This window comes from Python bivittatus, unplaced genomic scaffold (assembly GCF_059951505.1).
Source record: "Python bivittatus isolate LINGU-HERP-01145 unplaced genomic scaffold, Pbiv_v1 ctg000610_np1212, whole genome shotgun sequence".
In the NCBI taxonomy this organism is placed as follows: domain Eukaryota; kingdom Metazoa; phylum Chordata; class Lepidosauria; order Squamata; family Pythonidae; genus Python; species Python bivittatus.
The window spans coordinates 17,941,722-17,962,901 of record NW_028277088.1 but is presented as its reverse complement, the minus strand read 5'-3'; the positions used below and the strand labels follow the sequence as shown (position 1 = coordinate 17,962,901).

Sequence of the window (21,180 nt, the reverse complement as noted above, 5' to 3'; positions counted from 1 at the left end):
CCCCTCCCCCCCCCTTCCCGGGTGTCTAAAAGACCAGCTGTGCGAATCGTGTTTCAGAATGGAAAGGAAGAAACAATTCTTCCAGTAGCTGAGGGAATGCATTAGGAAGTAACACTGGATCGCATTTCTCATTCACAAGGCTCCCGCTGGGGCACGGGCGGGGAAAACACCCGACCCTCCGCCAGCGCGAGCAGCATCGCAGCCCACAACGAGCTTCGACCAACTCAGCCCCCGGGACTAGCCGCGCCTGCGCCAGCAATTATACAACGGAAGCATAGAGATACATAAAAATTTGGTAGCACCGCCTGGAACGTGAGCACGACTGGTGACTTGAGGGACCCGTCCATGTAGTTCTTTTGGGTGGAAGTGGTTGCCCTGGCCTTGTCTATCCTAGCACGCCAGATCCTGCCTACCTTCCTGGCTCGGACAAAGTATATGAAATAGAGCGATCATGTTAATATGATGAGACTGAATTAGTCACGTCTCTCCAGTTAAAGACTTTTGGAGTTGATTCAGCGAAGTGCATGCAATACACTCCGTTCAGACCTTTTCCAAGCCTAAATTCAGTGCACTTATTTAAGTACCCATATTTGGGAAACAAATTACTGACTACCCGATCCTACGAACTTTTTAGCTTGCATGTGGACGGTTCTGCCTCTACACCAGTGTTTTTCCAACTTGGCATTTTTAAGAAGGGTGGACTTCAACTTCTGGGAATTGAAGTCCACCCATCTTAAAGTTGCCAAATTAGAAAAACACTGCTCTACATATTTAAAATTTAGATCAGAACATACTCAAGCAATAAGGCTGAACAGAGAAATACATAAAGGATGACTTGCCTGTGGAGGGGGGGAGGTTAATCCAGCCCTTTGTCTTCTAAAATCTGAATTGCTCCTTTAATGTGTTTTATGAGACTTTTTAATTCCGCTCCTCAGAGAGGGAAGAAGTGCCTAATGTGAACCCGGAAAGTCTAAACCTTGTGTGAGTTTACTGAGTAGAAATCTATGCTCTGTGAGGGTGATGTTGTGCCCTCTGAGGAAACTCTGTTCTGTAGTTCAGCGCTCTAGAAGCTCCTGTTACGCATGCGCTTTAAGGTAGCGTAACCTAGCAACAAGCAAAGCGAGACGCGTTCGCAAGAGAGTAAGAAACCAGTGTTGGGAGGTCTTGGGAACATGTGTCTCGGCCTAGAAGCTCAGATACAGATCTCCCTGTGTGGCTGAAACTTTCTGGGGACAGACTGAGTTGAAAAGTCGTCTGAAGGAAGGAAAGTCCCTGGGTAATGTCTCTGTGCGAAAGATGTGCGCGGTTATGTCTATATTGGTTTTAGTTAAATTACCTTATCTTAAGTCTGTGAAATACATTTTAGTACATTTTACTGGTATTTCATTATATAACTAATAAAGCAAGCAACTCAACAAATTGTAAGTAAAAGAAACCTCCCCGCTGTATTTTGTCTCCCATGTATTGTCTCTTCTCAGAAAATAATTATTTTAGTGTATGTGGTCTGTATTAAGCTGTTCCACAACAAACAAAAAACAGCTGCCCTACAAACATTGAAAAACAATAAATACTGAAAATATATTGAAAGGTTAGATGTGGGGAAAAGAAAAAGAAGGTCCTCTTCCAAAAACACATTTGCCACTAAGCTCTTAGCTTTTGTACAAACTTTTATTTTATTTTATTTAAATTAAGCTCAACTTTTAACAATACAATTAAATGCTGAAGTTCTAGCTGCCTAGAATCATTATATGAGATAGGGGGCCATATAAGTCCTGTAAGTAAATAAGTAAGTAAGTAAATAAATAAGCTTAGTTATAAATAACAAGGATCACATATTTAATAATTAAGCTATAATTATTAAATAATTAAATAATAAAATAATTGCTATAGTGGTAGTTTGTGTCAGTATGTTAGGGAATGCACATATATGCAATCCAGTTTGTGATATTGAAATCTACAACTTGAAATGTACCATTTGTATTCTTATATTTCAAGAGTTTATTATTTTTTTTCTCCTAACCTTGATAGTCCTGTACCCTAAATCCTGGATGAATTCTCATTTCCTTTCTTGGTGGTCCACTTTGTCAAAATCACTATTTGTGGGTTCATTTCTCACCTTCCAAAAGCAGTTATGCGTATATGCAGTACTCCTCTGTGAGTGCTGTACACCATGCGTCTGATGAAGTGAGCGGCGATTCACAAAAGCCCATAGATAACTAAAGGCCATGCAATAACAAATATGGCAGTGTGTTCCCTTTTAAGATGCCACAAAACACTGCAACAAGTTTTGTTTTGTGCAGTCCAACTTTAGCATTATAATAAGTATGCAACAATGACCAACCCTAGCCATATCTAATTTGGCTCATACGTGTTGAATTATAGTTTTTAATTTATAAAACTGCCAATTCAAGCATGAGGGAGCTGTCAACCCATGACTCTGATTTTAAATTTCAAAAGTGACACATATCCTAGTGTAGGTATGCCAAGAGTCTAATTCTCTGTATTGTCAGATAACTTCTGAATGGTGATTCCTACAGTAGGAATAAAGGGAAATTCATATAGAAAGTGGAGTTTGTTCCACATTGTCCACCTATTCCCCTCCCCACCCTATTCAAAAATGTTTCTTATTCACCATTGCTTCTAGGATGTTTTTCAACTTCCTAATCTAGTTTATGTCCTGGTATTCTCTTCTGGCCTTCCATCCAAATACAATCTGGACCTGACTCTGCTTATTTTCTAAGCCCAGATGAGATTGGTCATGCACTGCCTTTAATAGGATGAAGTAAAATATCAAAGTCACAACTAAGTTTTCAAGTTCTTCAGCATATTTACACAGTGGTGCTTAAAGATTGTAAACCCTTTTGAATTTTCAATATTTCTTCATAAATATGACCTAAAACCTGATCTCTTCTCCACACAAGTCCTAAAACTAGATAAAAAGAACCCAATAAAACAAATGAATAAAAAACATTATACTTGTTCCTTGATTTACTGAGGAAAATAATCCAAAGCTAACATATTTGTGTGTAGCAAAAGAATGCGAACTTTTGCTTTCAGTGTGCCCACCTTGGGCAGCAATAACTGCAACTATACATTTCCGAAATCTGTTGATCAGTCTTACACAACACCTTGGAGGAATTTGAGCCCATTCCTCCTTACAGAACAGCTTCAGTTCAGGGATATTGGTGGACTTCTTCTCATGAACTGCCCGCTTCAGGTCCTTCCACAACATTTCTATAGGATTAAGGTCAGGACTTTGATTTAGCCATTCCAGAACATTAACTTTCTTCTGCTTTAACCATTCTTTCATCGTACGATTTGTGTGTTCAGTGTTCATTTGTTGTTCAGTGTTCTCCTGATGGTGGTCTCATGAACAGTGGCACTTGCCAATGCAAGAGAGTTAGTTCCTTAGACATTACCCTGGGTTTGTTTGAGACCTCTCAGAGTCTTGCTCTTGGTGTGATCTTGGTTGGTCGACCACTCCTGGGACTAACAATGGGGTTGAATTGTCTCCATATGTACCCAATCTGTCTGACAGTGGACTAGTGGAGTCCAAACTCTTTAGAAATACTTTTGTAATCTTTTCCAGCCTGGTGAGCATCAACAAATATTTTTGGAGGTCCTCACAAATCTCCTGTGCTCGACAATGACACACTTCCACATATCTGCGTTGTAAAGATCAGACTTTGATAGTGAATACCCTGAATTTTGTTCTTTAAAGAAGGCAGGACCTGCCACACTCACACCTGATTATCATCCAATTGATTGAAACACCTGACTCTAATTTCCCCTTCAAATGAACTGATAATCCTAGAGGTTTGTATACTTTTGCCACACACTAATATGTAGCTTCGGATCATTTTCCTCAATAAATCAATGAACAAATATAATGTTTTTGACTCATTTGTTTAATTGGGTTTTTTTAATCTATCTTTTTAAATCTAGTTTTAGAGTTTTTTAGGACTCTATTTTAAAATTGATTCAAACTTTGGACCTTTACCATCTTTTCCTGCTTTCTCTTCTGTCTCCCTTTGTTTAATAACTAGGCTGAAGAAAGATTTAGAAAAAATTGCTCACTTTGTAGCTTTTTAGTTAGTTCTAATGAATCATCTTACTATAATACTTATTATGACTTTGACATTTTTGATAATAGACCAACCCTCACTACCAACAATTTGTATTAATATTTTACCTTTCCTTCAGTGAAATACTTATTTCCCTCATTTTACATAATTTCACATTTTAAAGCAACAAATGAAGACTTCATATATCATGCAGAAGAAACCATAACAAATTGTACTGTATGAACCCAGGTAAATTCTGGTTTACAACTTTACAACAAACCATGCCATTATATTTGGTTTAACAGACTGGGGCTTAGTGCAGTCTGTGAATTCATCCAATAAGTGGCTACATGAGCTTGGGTCAATTTTGGTTACAATATGTGTAATTCAAATGGAGTTGCTTTGTTTGTTTTCTTTTTTGGTTGGCATCTTAAATTGATTTTTTAAAAATTTACATGTATGTTTACCTTTCCCATATTAATATTCAACCTTCCAAAATAACTGTAAGCAATAGCTAAGGCTTTTATCTCTCTAAGAATGTTTCTGCCTAGCAGTATAATGAGTCTTGGTTTGAAGAACAACAACTTAGCTAATACTGTGTGGTGAAAGAAGCAGGAGAATACTGACTTATGTAGGAAGATTTCAAGGGATTAAGAAAGTAATGCCTTTCTGAAGTGTAGATTTTCCCAGTTCATAATAAATCAGTTGAGGTCAGCATAGCTAGAGTTTCATGCTGTCAGCTTTATTCCTTGAGGCTTTGAAAGGGATCCCAAAAGACAGGAGACCAGTTTTTAAAAAGGTTAGAATTAGATGCACATATTAGTAGTGCAGACTAAGGCATAAGAGTCTGCACTGCTAATGTATGGATGCCACATTTGTCAGAAAAACACTAAGACTAATTTTTGAATGCCAGTTAATTTATATGAGTAGTAAATATGGAACTGGAACAAGAATAACAAACTATCAAATAAAGCATATATAGTTGTTTTATGCTGAACTCATTGTAGCTGACTCAGCTGTGTTGGTGCTTTCCAACCATCAGATCATGAAGAGATTTTCTGAACCTTGTCATCAGAAATACTGGGAAAGATTTAACCTGGGATGTTTTGCATGCAAATGTGTTTTGGACAACTGCACTGTGCTGTAAAACAAGGAGACAAATTGTTTTGATTACTGGAATACACTTGCCAGAATATTCTGTATATTAGGAAGAACTTTGATCTGATACCTTTGTCTGAATATGTTCTTGTGTATTAGATATATAACTATATGTGTTGTGGGAGTATCTAGGAGCATGTGTGTGTCTATAAAATGCCATTAATATTTTTAGCATTTTATACAGGTATATGCAACCAGAGGTCCCAAGGTTGCATGTACTTGTCAGAAGTCTTAGATATAGCCCCCAGATCCCCAACAAAAGAGAAAAATTGTTAAATATCCAGAGAGTGATCAAATACAAAAATAAGCCAACACTAATTTTTGCCCAGACCACATCTACTTTTGCAGTGCAGCTCCTGATGTGCCACTCAAAGACCAAGCATCATTTTTTGTATCCCTTTTACAGAACAATACCAAAGACAGATCTTTTCTCTAATGGATTATCATCTATGTTAGACCATATGTTAGACCACAGGGGAGAGAACAAAGAAGAAAAGGGAGAGTAGCTGTAATAAGTGATGAAATCTTTGTGTAATGATTCTCATTAGATCATTGCTAATGCCTAATCAGTTTGGGTTGGCAAGACATCTCCATATCCAGATCAAAACAGTATTCTCTTCACTATGTTTCACTGTTTTTCATTCTCTCTGACACTAATATAGGGTCTAGTCAGTGAAGAGCAGGAGAGGTCTCCAACCTTTGTGGGTTAACAGGTACCTTCCGAGTTCTAAAAGTGTGTTGTGGCCCTTTCACAAAGTAAGGATTGTTGTCGTTGAAGATACATGTAATCATAAAACATTTTATTTACCAGAAGGTAAAAAAGAACCCCTGCAAAAGCCTTGTGCTGCCCAAGGTTTGTTCACCATTTATTCTTTAATAATACCTCTTGGATCTATGGTGTGGGGTCTAAAGGCATTATTGGAAATGCAGGTTATACTTGAGGCTAGGCCTCTGCTTTGTTGCATGCTAGTTCCCCATTTCATTTTTCTTTTAATTAATTAATTAAAGAATCTTTTGAAACTTGGAGGTGCTTGGCAAGAGCTGAAGAACATGTGTGTTCTACATTTTGATTCCAATCCCATCTAATGCTTTTGATAGAAATTTGATGGGCCTTAAATTCTTTTCCATGATTGACTGCTCTGTATTTATGCTCTCGATTTCTTCTTGCTTTTCTTCTCTGTACTTTAGAAACCTTTGATAGTTATATAACTCTTTCAGAGAGATACTTTTATTGTTTTAAGAGTTAGGCCCACTGAACTCCTCCAGTGATAAGCAGGACAGAGCAGAAAAGCTTGCAAGAGAAATCTGTAACAAAATATTTGCATGTCTTAAGTGATTGATTAGTATCGTATTTATAATTGCAGATTGTCTGACATTGTGGTTGTGCCAAAAAAAAATAAATCCCTAACGTAATAGTCTTTCCTGTTTAATACGTATCAGTTTTTAAACCAGATAAGATGACAGAGGAACAGGCTACTTGGTACAAGCCGCCTCCCAGCCCCTTTTTTGCCCCACTAGAAGTTTCACTACCATCAGAATTCCACTCTAAATGCTGAACAAGAGAATTGTAATTTTCTGCTAATTTTTGATGGAAATAAATCAAGAACACCGTCTCTGTTATTAGACAGATTTAACATACATAAAATCTATCAAAACACAATTATACCAACATTCTATCCTTTTTCATGACAGTATCATATCACCCTTTATCCTTTGGGACCCTCTGCTAAAGGTTTGCCCAGTCTGAGCTAAACTATATCTGACATAGATTCATTTTACTTGTTCCTGAAGTGAGTAAATAGCTCATTTAGAACATATGTATCTTTTTAAGTTTAGAGATAGAAAACAGGATTTGATCTTATTATACTGACATTTCTTTAACTGACTGAATAGCTACTATGTTCTGTTTCTTTTAGAATTATATTAAAGCAATTTATTTTTTAAAGTCTCTCTATGGAAGGAAGGATTTTATTGTTCATTGCAGGAAGACATTTGAAATCTTACACATCATTTTTCCATTTAGATTGTTTGACACAGCTTGTATTGTCCTCAAGTAGCACTGGAATAGTTTCCCCTAGAATCTGTACTTTTTATTATGATCTCTGTGACTACAGATAAGTACAGTTTGTCCCCCTTTTGCTTTAATTGATTTTTAAATCATAAAGGAGTAATTACTGTATTTAATACTGTATGAAGCACAGTAAAAAACTTACAATTTACCCAGGATTGGGTTCCCAGATTTCAGCTTAGGAACAGGCTTGAGATCTTTGGACTATTCACAACAATACAAAGCCAAGATTTTTATACTATTTATTTATATATTTGATTTATATCCCAGCTTTCATTTAGAAGCAAAAAGTGGCATACAGAGTGCTCCCTCCCACTCTCCCTGCCATGGGCATCTGCCAGAGGGCGATCAAAAAAGTCAAGATTGAAACCCTGCCTTAAAAAAAAAATTAATAAAAAAGGAAAAGAAATAATACTAGTACAAGTACAAATTTTAAAGGATATAGAAAATATAGTAAAAAGGAAAAATACTAATATAAGCAATAAAATACAGGTGGATAAGTAACAAATCCTGAATAACTAGCAAATCTAAAATATCATATGGCTAATATATACTAATACTTCATTAACAAGTTAGATTGCTATAGATATTCCATGTCCAATTTCTAAATGTCTCCATATTTAAAGGACATGTCTCCATTTAGCTGTAAAAATATTTGACTAGCACAATTAAAATGAATAAGAGGAAGAAGAAAAACTGCAAATAATAAACAATACATTCTCAATTACATTGAGAAATTATTGTAAATAATGTGTAGACTTTATATCAGATTAAAATATGAACCCAAACTTGGCACGTGGCACAATTCCATGTATAAAATTATAGTCCAGAAATTGTTCATCAGATTTACTGTTACATATGAAGTTACTCTAGACATTGAGGCATATTCCCACAGTGTAATTATCGATTCTGCCAGAGGGGATCACAGATCTGTTCCAATAAAAAGCATATAAAATCCTTGCAGCTATTAATATAAATTTGACAAATAAATAAATAAATAATGCCAGTTCAATGTATTTTGAAGAAATGTATGGTTTAGTAAAGTTTAATAAGCATATCTCAGGTTAAAATTGGATTACAAATTTCAAAATTTGTTCTACAATGAATTAATTTCCAATGCTGTTGAGTTTTATAACATTGCCACCACATATGGAAGAAAGATTCAATGTGTTCATTGGATTTCCAGAATTTCAGGGGACAGGAGTTACTTGTTTTGGCAATCATGACTAAAGCAATGTACCAGCGATAAAGCATCTTTTGCCCATTCCCTCTAAGTATAATATTTGAGGTAAACGTAATATTCTTTTTCCATTGAAATTCCCACTGTTCCATCTCTATAATTGTATTCAAATACTGCATCCATTTAATTATACAATCTTTGGCATGTTAAGGTTCTGAATTGTATTTCACTAATATATTAGTGAATTAGCAATGAGCATGAAACTGACCAAACTCAGGGAGGCAGTGAAGGACAGGAAGGCCTGGCGCAATATGGTTCATGGGGTCACGAAGAGTCGGACACGACTTAACGACTAAACAATATATTATAAATTGTGGCCAGTAAATGTTCAGTATCATGACGTATAAGATTTTCTAATTCAGTCAAATTTTTCAATATTTCCCCCTTGTTTCCTTAATTTTCTTCTTGCTGTGCTGCTTATTAGTCAGTATTGAAACCAACTGAGTGTGGAGGAGCAGTGTGTAGCAAAAGACTTGAGAGATCTTAATTTTCTCCTGTTAATAATAAAATCTTGTAATGTAAACAGATTATTCCCTCTCCATTGAGTAAGTTTCTTAGTTTTTTCTTCATCATAAAAGTAGATATACAGTAAGGAAGCAAGCAGGGAGAAGTTTGGACTTACTTTTTTCCTATATTTATTCCAAACATTCAATAAATTGCTTAATATTAAGTAGTTTCTTGAAAAATGTTTATTTCAGTGAATATCAACTGAAATATATCTATGCAGCCCCTATGGAAGGTCTGCACTTCCCATTAAGATGATGGAACCTTAAGGAAATATAATCTACTCTGAAATCCATGTTAGTACAATCTGAACTTCAGAGCTGCTAGACCACTTTGTCCTTTGAATCAAGTTCTTGAATTTAATCCTTGGCCTTTGTTAGACCATATATAATTCATTACTTGCCTGCACTGAAACCTTGCCCCTTTTGTATATGCACTGATGCTGTGTAAAGGGGCAGAGCTTTGACTGTGCAGTCGTGAACACCATCCTGTCTTTTTTGAACCCTCCTTTAGATGCTGCCAAATTGAATATTTAAGCTAACAAATGAATTGAAGCTTTTTGACGTGACTTTCCCATGCTAGCCTTAACATATGTTGGTAGCAAAGGCATATGCTAAGACATATGCTGGCAGCAAACCTAGCTATGTTTAAGGCAATCCTGGACTTGAAACTACTGAAGGAATGTTGTAATGGATATTGAGGATTAGTGTTAATTACTTCTAAGAATTTCTTCCTATTCTGTAATTTTTGAGAGCTAATGAGAACACTTAATAGCTGTGATTATGTTTCAGTGATTCAAGAAGGAAGCTTATGGCCAGCAACATTCTGGTAGTGTTTTTGCAATAGGAGCTGGGATTACTGTTTTTTCTTCCTGACGGAAGTCAACAGGAAAGGACAAGTGAGATGGATATTTATTTATTTATCTATCAAATTTATATGGCTGCCAATCTCACAAGATGTGACTCTGGGCAGCATACAGCAAAAAAAAAAGTATAAAACAATAAACATGTAAAACACAGTCATATTAAAAAAACACACACACAAATTCAATCAACAATGGAGCCACCTCAAGATCTCACTGATATGCTTAAGAGTAAATGTTTTCTAGGATGAGAAAGAAGCAGAGAACTATTTGGGTCTTTGAAAGAAGGCTTCTTATAATGTTGTGGATTCCTTGAAAGACTTGATGGAAGCAGGATTTTTGGATTGTTAATTCTGTATATTCCTCATTTTACAAGCAACTTGTATGTGCATATATCTCAATGTATACAAACGTACAAACCTTAAACCACAGATATATAATTCTTCAATGACTTCTTTTAAGGAAACTGAACTGTTCACATCCCTGAGAATAGGTTAAAAATACAACGAATAAGAACAAGTTTAAAAAAATAATATAATAGATTTAAGCAGCTCCTACAATTAGATTTAGCTGTAAAATAAGTAACAAGTCAAAAAGGAAAAAAGATGAAACAAGTTAGTGGTGCTTGTTATTAATTTGCCAAGCAATTTTTCATACTTTTGAAAAGGATTGAAAGCAATCAAAGATCCGAAAGGCAGAACTGTAATCAATCCCGGGGAAAGGCGATGCTGGTTTCCTAAGCGAATGGGGCAATATATAACAGCCCAGTATCTCATGTTACATCCTTATTTTACTGTCTGTTCTCCAGAGGAGGTAATTGCCCTCGAAACTGACCTCTGATTCCTTGAGAAAGATAAGTTACACATCTGGTAGTGCTTTCACTTTTAAGTTTGCTAACTGCTGTTCCTTGAGCTTTAGAATTTTTTCCTTCTATCATCTGTGTTTTCAGAAATTGAGAAAAGATAAGGAAAGTGGCGAGTTTTTTTCTAAAAAAAAACCTCTAGATCCAGCAAAATGCTTATTTTTTAAAATGAACACAGACTGGTGCACATATTTCTTGCCTTGGATTGCACACAGCCTGATAGATCCCTGCAGATGAAAAAAATATTATTTTGAAAGTGAGAAATGCAAACTGGACATAACTGATTATCAACATTTGACTTGAGAGAAAGCTATATACAGGTAGTCCCCAGTTTAAGAACCACTTCTGTTCCCAAGGTCTGTCCTTAAGTTGAATTTGTATGTAACCCGGAACAGTATTATTGTATGATACTGTATAAATAGTATTATGTAATTAACTTGAACCATTGTGTATTTAACTCAAATCATTGTGTATTTAACTTGAATTTTGCTATGGGTCATCCTTAAACCAGGCATTCTTAACTCAGGGACTACCTGTAGATAGTTCTGTTGCCCAGTATTAACTGTCCAGTATTAATTTATGAGATTCATTCAAAAGTGAAACCAAAACTATAACTGAGCAAAAGAAGAAAACCAGGACTGCTATGAAACCTTCTGAGACGTCAGTTTCATCAGATTTTGACTTGATGCTCATCCAAGAGCCATTCTCTCAAGCTGTATAGGGTGTGCAGAAGGGAGAAGGCAAAGCTACTCTGATGGCTCAGTGGAGTGATAAATAATCTCTTTTTTAGCTATTTCCATTCTAGCAAGTCATGAGTTGCAGCATTACTTCTGTATTTCAGTTGGTCATCCACTTAACTTTAACAATTACTGTTTTTCTTACTTCAGGCATTTCCCTCTTAGGCTGGCTCTGGTATTGGAAATTAAATCATTTAAGAGAGAGTAGTCACTAGCTCTTTTGGACTCCTTGACATACATTTAAGGAAACAGTTACCAGGTGAATAGTACATCAAATTTAGTTTAGTTTTCCTACCTGGGCTGCAAAAATACCAGATGGCCACTAGATGTCAATAAAGAGTTAAGAGTTTTCTATATTGTTTTGCTGCCATCTAGTGGTCCAAAAAGGCTGGGAAATCCTGAGGTACATTGAGGGATTGCCCATGTGAATAGAGAGTGGTACTTTTTCTTGGTAGTTGCTATTTGTTAGTTTTATTGAATCAGTTAATACACACACACACACACACACACACATCCACACACAGATCAACACATGAAATGACAGCAAAGAGTTACAATTTTCTGTATCTCTTTATTTCCATCTAGTGGTCACATGAATTTCTGCAGCTCAGATATAATAGTTTAAATCTAACTTCAAGAATATAACTTGAGTTTTGGCATTTTTTTCTGTGTGTAATAGTGCCAAACAAGTTGGGAATTTGGGACAGGCACAGCAAGTTTTTGGGAACCTTGGTAGCAGCTGTCAGGCTCTTAGAGGGAGGGAAATTCAGGAAACAAGAACCATTTGCCTTTCTGTAAAGATCTTTATTGCTAGTAGGGTAAAGTACAGAATATTGAAAATCTGCTAAAGCAATTTTCCAGATCAATTTATGCCTACTGTAATTAAGACAGAGTTGCTCAGAGTCTCTTTCTCATGCTTCCCCCCTCCTCTAGGCTGAGGTGTTTCCTTTGCAAAAGTCCTGTTTTCTCCCCTGTGTTCCCATGACCTGTTACACATTCCATGTCAGCAGCAGCAGTAGTCACCATAAAGTTTGGTGCGTCTGGAGAGGTCAGTTTGGAATTGTCCTACAGGGAGCTTCTGGATGAATTCTGAGACCTGAAAAAGGTGCCAGAGCTCAGTTCAGAGTTGGGGTTGGAACTGAGGTCTGAAGTTCAGCTGTTTAGTGGCAGGAACAACAACAGTGCTGGCATATGTTTGCCTGGCACCACCAATCAGCTGCTTGGTGTTGGGCTGCAGAACAGTGGCAACCATGGCAAATGCTTCTCTCTTGTTGGCAGCAATTTCTTCTCCTCATGGCTTGGTGGTGCTGGTGACAGTGATCTGGACATGCTCAGCTTCGGTGTGCCAGTGTGCTGGAGCAAATGGGTGCTGTGAGGAAACAACAGTGGGAGCAGGATCAGTGGCCAGGTTGGATGCTAGTCTAAGTCCTGCAGCATCTGCAGAGTCCATCACCTTGGGCAGTGGCCATCTTGCTTTCTTCATGCTGCACTGCCGGAAGTGAACTTTCAGCTGCCAGCTCCCACTGCTGGCAGTGCTTTCTATGTTTTATACATCTACAGTACCAGATGAAGTTGGGCCTGCAAGATTTCTATTTAGTGGTTTTAAAGGACTGTAGATGGTCTCTTAGACTGGAGATGACTGAGATGGAGTTCATTTGTTTTCCACCTGGGTGTGAGACATTGGGGGCCAGCAGAAGAGAAGCCTGGAGTGCTGCTGGAGGAAGATGAAGAACAAGTCTAACCAAACATGGGTGAGAGCCTTATTAAGGATTACACCATGGTGATAAGAGCTGATGTATTTTTCCACTGTTATTACATGCACAAATTGCTGTTTAGTGGCCCTATTTAGGATAAGCCACTCCCTCTAGGGAGGTTTGGGTTAGAAGATCATTTGAAGGACTACTGTGAGGAGTATCTGTTGGATAAAATCTCTTGCATTCACTCTGAGCTGGGACTGCAGCTATGCAGGTCCTGTTGAGTTAGCCAAGGTATGGTCTTCCCACTCTGGAAAGAGTGTGAGTCTGTTGATCCTGAGGAAGTGGACAGAGTCCTTGGAGCTGTGAGTGGAAGTACCTGTTTATAAAATCCATACCCCTGCTGGTTAGTAAGGCTTCCCAAGAGGAGATGTGCAATGGGGTTTAGTGATGGTACATTCATCTTTGAGGGAGTGGTTTCATTTGTGCTTAAAGAGGCAGTGGTCTAACCCTTCTCAAAAAGCCATCCTGGATCCAATGGGGTTGGATAATTTCCAATCCAGTTTCCAAACATCTCTTTTTGGAGAAGGTTGTGGAGAAAGTGGTCAGACAGCAGCTTCAGAGAGCTTGGTGGAAAACCAATTATCTGAATTTTTTGGTGTTTTTTTTTTTATCCGCACTCAGTCGTGACCGATTCTGCAGCAACTGCCTGGACAAGTCCCTGCAGTTTTCAAGGCAAGGTGTTTCAGAAGTGGTTTACCATTGCCTCCTTCCTAGAGCAGAGCCCACCTGGCGAGTTCAGGAGGCGGGGTTTCTGTTGCTTTGCGCCTTTTTTGGGTGTGCGCGGCTTCCGCATTACCGGCAACTGGTCCCATCTCCCGTGCAAGCGCCGCCAGCATATTTCCTCCCACCGGGGTGACAGTACCCATTTATCTGCTCACATAAGTTTTCAAGCTGCTGGGTTGGCAGGAGCTGGGGAGGAAGCAGGAGCTCACTCTGCTGCGTGGAGCTGGGCTCGAACCACTGAAGTGTCGACCATTTAGACATTGATCATGGTTGTGGATGACCCATGGCAGAATAGAGATTGGGATGGTACATTTATTATTTCCCTCCTCCTGTTTAATATCTACATGAGGCTGCTGGGTGAAGTCATCCATCGGCATGGGTTAAGGTATGCATCTTGTGCTAAACAATATCAAGACTGAGTGGCTATGGATTTTGAGGCCTCCTGGATCTGGAGATTTTCCATCTCTAGTTCTGTATGGGATTATACTTCCCCAAACAGATCTGGTGCACAATCTAGTGGTCCTTGTAGGCTGATGACTACTGCTTGAAGAGCAGGTGGCAACCATGGCTTGGAGGGCCTTTGAACAAATCCATCTTGTGCAGCAGTTTCACCCATTCCTGGATTGGGAGGTCATATTTATAATCACTCATATCTTAGTCACCTCTCTTCTGGATTACTGCAATATACTCTACATGGGATTGCCTTGAAGACTCCAGAAAGCAGCAGCATAAGTAATTATGGCTACACTTTGGTATGCCCATGTAACATTGCTACTTCATGAGTTATGCTGGTTGCCAGTGGGCTTCCAAGTGCAATTCAACATGCTGGTTATTATCTTCAAAGCACTTCTTGATAAAAGCCTTATTATTTGCAGGACCACCTGTTTCCTCTCTATCTGATATAGGACTGGCATCCTCTAGGTCCTGTCTCTTAAACAATGTTTTCTTATGGGGCCCAGGAAATGCCTTCTGTATTACTGTGCCTGAGATCTGGATGGCCCAACTTTGCCTGGTTTCCATAAGGCTTTAAAGACCTGTTTTTTCCCCCAAGTATTGGGTCAGGAGCATCTGTGAACTTGCCAGTATTGATTGTTCCTGAGTTGTTGAGAGGGTGACAAATGCCATTACTTAGAAATTAGCATAACTAAGAGTGAAAATGTTATTCCTCCTTAATTTTTCAACGTGTATGTACATTCGTATGATTAGGAGAAAAGGTTTTACTCTAGTATAAAATGTCCAAGTTTAATCTGCCAGTAAATGAAATATTTCTATGTTATGTCAGGTTTGGGAAGACAAAGCAAATATTATGAAGTAGAAAGAATAAGGTGGGCAGGAGGTGGGCAAGGGGATTTATTTCAATGATCAGTTAAGGGGACTGCAGTTATAAGTAAAATCAAAACATATTAGTCTCATTGCTTCATAACTACTTAGTATATTAATGCTTGCTCTACAGATGTTAATGCATTTAATTGTTATTAAATTTGAAACAGTTTTGGAAAAATCCTTTGATTTAGCTATGGAGCATATTTAGAAAGGATACAATTCAATCTTCTAAGCAAAATCACTAAGTAAAATTTTGATTTTCTAGCATTACCAAACTTACATAGATACATCTTACATAAGCAAAATATCTAATCAGTTCATGTTGATGGGTTAGATGCTCTCTTAATGCAAATATAAATGGGAGCAAAAGGTCAGCAATCTGGAGAATCAATTGGACAGTTTTAAAATAAGTGCTCTTTACATAATTGTTCATTTAATTTCCAACTCTTAGAGTTACATAAATTCATCTTTTTCAGAAGCAGAATATTCCTTTTTCTCACATATAGTTGATAAATTTAACTATGTGAGCAAATTCAGAAAATTATAGTTACCTAACTATGGGCAAAATATGAAGTGAAAAGTATTGTTATTTCAATCAATGCTATGTCAGGACACCTTAAAAAGTCCATCAGTCAGTCAATCTTTATTTTTTTTAATTTATTAATCAAATTTATACGCCTCCCATCTTACTGTATAAGTGACTCTAGGCAGCTTATAAGTAAAAAGAAAGCGATAAAAATCTTCACAAAAATATACAAAAAGATGGAGAGAGCATCCTCAAGCTACCAACCGCCCCCAATGCTGTGAACCCCCATCAGATCCCCATGCTAGTTGGCAGAACCAGGTCTTGAAGCTCTTCCAGAAGGCCAGAAGAGTGGGGGCCAATTTCACCTCAAGGGGCAAGATGTTCCATAGGATGGGCGCAATGGCAGAAAAGGATCTCCTCCTAGACCCCGCCAGCTGAAATTCTTTACCTGATGGTGTCTGTAACATGCCCTCCCTGCTGGACTGGGTGGGATGGGTCAATGTAACTGAGACGAGATAGTTCCTCAGGTAACTTGGACCCATGCCATGAAGGGCTTTAAAGGTCACAACCAACACCTTGAATTGGACCCAGAAGCAAACTGGCACCGAATCCAGCTCATGCAGCAGAGATGTTACATGTGCAGCCCTAGAGGTGCCCATAACTCCCCGCGCTGCCTCATTCAGCACCAGCTGAAGCTTCTGGATACTTTTCATGGATAGCCCCATGTAGAGCACATTGCAGCTCCCCAAGCAGTAGTCATGAGCCCAGAAGGACCCCAGATTACACACTGGGTCTATCTGGTGCAGTGCAACTCCATCCAGAACCAAAGATGATAAGCCCCTAGATGCAGAAGAGCCCCAAATCTACAGCCACTTTGTCTTACCAGGGTTCAGTTGAAGCCTGTTTTTCCCCATCCAGACCCCCCCAGCTTCCGAGCACAGTGAAAGAACATCCACAGCCTCACTTAGTTCACCTGGGATGGAGATGTACAATTGAGTATCATCTGCATACTGATGATATCTCATCCCGTGGTGACAGATGATTCATGTAGATGTTAAAAAGGAGTGGAGAGAGCAACGACCATCTTGGTCAATGACCAATATAGACACCCTGAAGTAGCACACCATACCTCTAAGTGATTGCAGATGCTTTGCAGCTCTAAGGAACATATCCAAAGGGCCATATTAAATGATTTGCAGAACTGTATGTATCATAATTTTTAGGATATTTGCCTTTTCAGCTTTGCTTGGGCTGTGATTACCAATCTATTGCTTAATATTAATGTTCATGTTGATGCTAAAAGTGCAGGTAAGTCTCTCTGAATTCACATATGCCTGTAATAAAACATGCACATATTTACTGAAATAAATCTAATAATGAAACCAATATTTAAAAAAATACAATACAAATTCAGACCTGCTTAGTCATGGCCAAAGGAAGTGGCAGCTCTGACTGCTCTTGAAAGCTAAGTAGGATCAGACCTACTTATTAGTTATTATTTGGTTATTATTTGAAATAGAGATCACTAGGAAAATTGCTGGACTGTAGACTAGGTTAGAAAGTTTTTTTTTTTAAACATCCTGGAAGAGAGCATTGCAAAACACTTTGATATTGCTCTATATTCACCAGGAATTGAGCTCAGATCAAGAGACACAGATACCTTAGTGTCTAGTGAGTAGGGTTAGAAGAGGTACTCTTTGGGTTTTTTTAAATGTATATAGAATATTCAATAGTAAAATACTGTTTCCTAACTTGAACAGATCTTTTGAATCTAGGAATTATTTCACATCTTTATAACAACCTTTTTATCAAATGATGTGAATTCAATTAAATCTTATATAAAATGTACCCACTGAATATTCACTATCTATTCCTGTTGTTCTGTTTGTTTTTAGAATGGGTAAAAAGGTAAAAAAGGAAGTTGAGCCTCCTCCCAAGGATGTGGTAAGTTTATAAAATAGTACTCATAAAAATGTTTCACAATTATAACCTCCAGGTTTGCCCTTCTTCAGTCTTTTACTCCTACTTACTTCCCTTTGGTTTCTAAAAATGTCGTATAAAGATAATCACATTTTTTCTTCATTTAGGCTTTGTGTATAAAGCACAGGAACAAATCACATTGATTTTTATGAAGAATATTGTATTCCATTGGTAAGGCAGGGCATCAAGTTGTAGTATTAATGGAAAGAGAGAGCAGGATTTAAATGTTCTCACTTCATCTGTAGAGATTTATTAGGGATTCCCTCACATAGCTGATCCTTTTTCTGCAAGACTATCTTGTTCTGTGCCTTGCAGTAAGAGGACTTTCCTGGTTTTTCTCCTCAAAGAATACCAACTGGTAGTTCACCCCTTTTGTCTGAACCCAAGGCAGTTCCATCCAACTCTCTGTTTCATGGACAAAATCCCAACATGGCTGAATTGGACTATCTATTGGCATCCAAGAAGAAAAAAAAAGTGAGAAGCAAGTGTGGATACAGAAGAAAAACAAAATTTTAAGTGTAGGCAGAGTTCTACTCATGTCTGGGGCTTTTAATATTTCCCTATTCAAGAATTTTACCATTGTTTTATATATTCAGATGTTGTTGTCTTCCATTTTTAGATTTCCTTTGTTTTTCCCATTGCTGCTTCACCAAAACCCATCAATAAAGAAAATGTGGAATAGCCTTTAATTGATAGCAGTAAGAGATGCTTGGCTGAAAACATGACTGTTTGGGTCAGTTTACAGCCTTTATTGTGTTAAAAATGATTTATTGAATAAGCCCAAAATGGCTAGTTCACATATCATGCTGAGGTATAAACAATTTTAAAGTCTTTACACAAAATCAGTATACTCTTAAACTTCAATAACAAAACCACCTGATGGTACATTGCTCTTTTTCCACTGTAAAAACAAAACAAAACAAAAAACAATGCAAGCCTACTATGAGCTTTATATTACTGTCTTGTTTGTTATTCATACAATCAGTATTAGGATTTAAATTTTGTTCTTCTTTTCCACTTTTAAACTATTTTTAAATACCCAGTTTTTCAAACATGCAGCTATGCTGAGCCATCCTGAAAATCAAATGCTTATAGCATGGAGGATTACAATATATCTATTAGTAAATACTGAAGATTTTGCCCTATATCCTTTGTGTCACTGGTCAACTACATACATCATTTCAATTGATTACTCAAATGAGCTATTCAGAAGTATCATAATATCTGTAACTTTGAAAGGCTTTGAAATGTTCTAAGTATCATCCAGCTTGTTAAATACTTATTATGTAACACTTGTTTTAAAGTTTTGAAGTACCCGCATTAGTTTGTAATTAAAAGATCTGATAAATGCATCATATCAGGTGCATTTGAATCTGTGTCTGTTGAATCTGAAGGTTTTGTCAGAATGATGAAACTTGCTGTGCCATTGTGATGCAACTTCTGTCCTTTTTGTGTAAGTGACATGACATATGTACAAAGCAAGTTACGTTTACAGCTTATGGTAGAATTCTGCCCGTGATCTGGGTTTAGTTGGTACATTAGTCCAATCATAATATGGTTTAGTGCAGGGGTCGGGAACCTATGGCTCGCGAGCCAGATGTGGCTCTTTTGATGGCTGCATCTGGCTCGCTGCCAAATCTTTAATAAAAAAAATAACGGGGTAAGGCTTAGAACATGTCTTCTATCCGCCGAGCGCAAGCCACGCCCTCCTCCGCATCGCATCCGCATCCGGCATCCTTGGGACTCACCCTACCTTGCCTCGCAGCATCCGCGGCCGAATGGGCCTGGAGCCGCATCGTCCTCCACAGGCAGCCGCAAATCGAGGCCCCGGCTTCGGCCTAGCTCCCATCGGCGGCCCACACAAATGCGATCCGGGTGCACCGCTTTGCATCCTGCTTCCGCTGCCCCTGCTCTGTTGGGTGAGTCCTCATCTTGGGCTGGCCCCCTGTTTGTGGCCCCAACGAGGTACGAGACATATTTCAGGCACGGTGCCACTTTCCACCAGTGGCCGAAAATCGAGCCCCCGGCTTGGGCCTAACCTCCTTGACAGCCTGTAAGGGTCCATCCCACCAGCTACACCTGCAATTGGCTACCCTGCCTTCATTACCTCTGCCCTGCCCCACGGACCACTACCTGGGGTGGTATCCTCCTCACCTCAGTCAGCTAGCTAATTGCAGAAACCCTTTTATTGAAGAAGATGCCTAAAAGAAAAAAAGATGAGGAGTATCGTACTTTTCAGCAGGAATGGACAGAGGAATTCGCCTTTGTGGAGAGAGCAGGTTCTGCAGTATGTCTAATATGCAATGATAAAATTGCATCGATGAAATGGTCAAATATAAAGCGGCACTTCGACACACGCCATACTACATTTGCATTGAAATATCCTGCGGGGGACAGCAGGAAGAAAGCATGTCAAGAGCTACTGTGCAGAGTGCAAGCTAGTCAGCAGCAACTCCGTGTTTGGACCCAACAAGGTGACTGGAATTCGGCTAGCTTTGCTGGCGCTTTAGCAATTGTGAGAAACGGAAAGCCATTCACAGATGGGGAGTATGCCAAAACATTCATGCTTGATGTTGCCAATGAACTTTTTGACGATTTTTCGGATAAAGACAAGATAATCAAACGAATAAAAGACATGCCTCTGTTGGCAAGAACTGTTTATGATTGCCATCATCATGATGGCAAATCAAATTGAGGCAACACAAGTGAAGGACATAAATACAGCACCATTCTTTTCTCTCACTTTGGATGAGTCAACAGACGTAAGCCATTTATCCCAGTTCAGCGTGATTGCAAGGTATGCTGTCGGTGACACACTACGTGAGGAAAGTCTTGCTGTTTTCCCTATGAAAGGGACAACAAGAGGGGAGGATTTATTCAAGTCTTTCACTGAGTTCGCTGAAGAACAAAATCTACCGATGGATAAACTTATTTCGGTGTGTACTGATGGTGCTCCGTGCATGGTGGGGAAAAACAGAGGATTCATAGCGCTTCTTCGTGAACATGAAAAGAGACCCATCCTAAGTTTTCACTGCATCCTACATCAGGAGGCGCTTTGTGCTCAGATGTGTGGCGAGCAGCTTGGTGAGGTGATGTTGCTGGTCATTCAGGTGGTCAACTTTATTGTTGACCGAGCTTTAAATGATTGCCAGTTTAAAACACTGCTGGATGAAGTTGGGAATAATTATCCCGGTCTGCTTCTGCACAGCAATGTGCGTTGGTTGTCAAGAGGGAAGGTGCTCAGCCATTTTGCGGCTTGTCTGAGCGAAATCTGGACTTTTCTTGAAATGAAAAACGTCGAGCATCCTGAGTTAGCTAACACTGAGTGGCTCCTGAAGTTCTACTATCTCGTGGACATGACTGAACATCTGAACCA

The 21,180-nt window shown here is 38.6% G+C and overlaps 1 protein-coding gene across 1 annotated transcript in view; it reads left to right on the top strand.

Annotated features, from left to right (window-relative positions):
* Positions 1-1,131: 1,131 nt before the first annotated feature.
* ARMC3 (armadillo repeat containing 3) overlaps positions 1,132-21,180 on the top strand; it is a 67,880-nt gene continuing 47,831 nt past the window's right edge. The window contains exons 1-2 of the mRNA XM_088150448.1: positions 1,132-1,276; positions 17,720-17,768. Of these exons, the coding sequence (XP_088006574.1) occupies positions 17,721-17,768 (48 nt within the window). The 5' untranslated portion in view covers positions 1,132-1,276; position 17,720. The remainder of the gene's footprint in view (positions 1,277-17,719; positions 17,769-21,180) is intronic.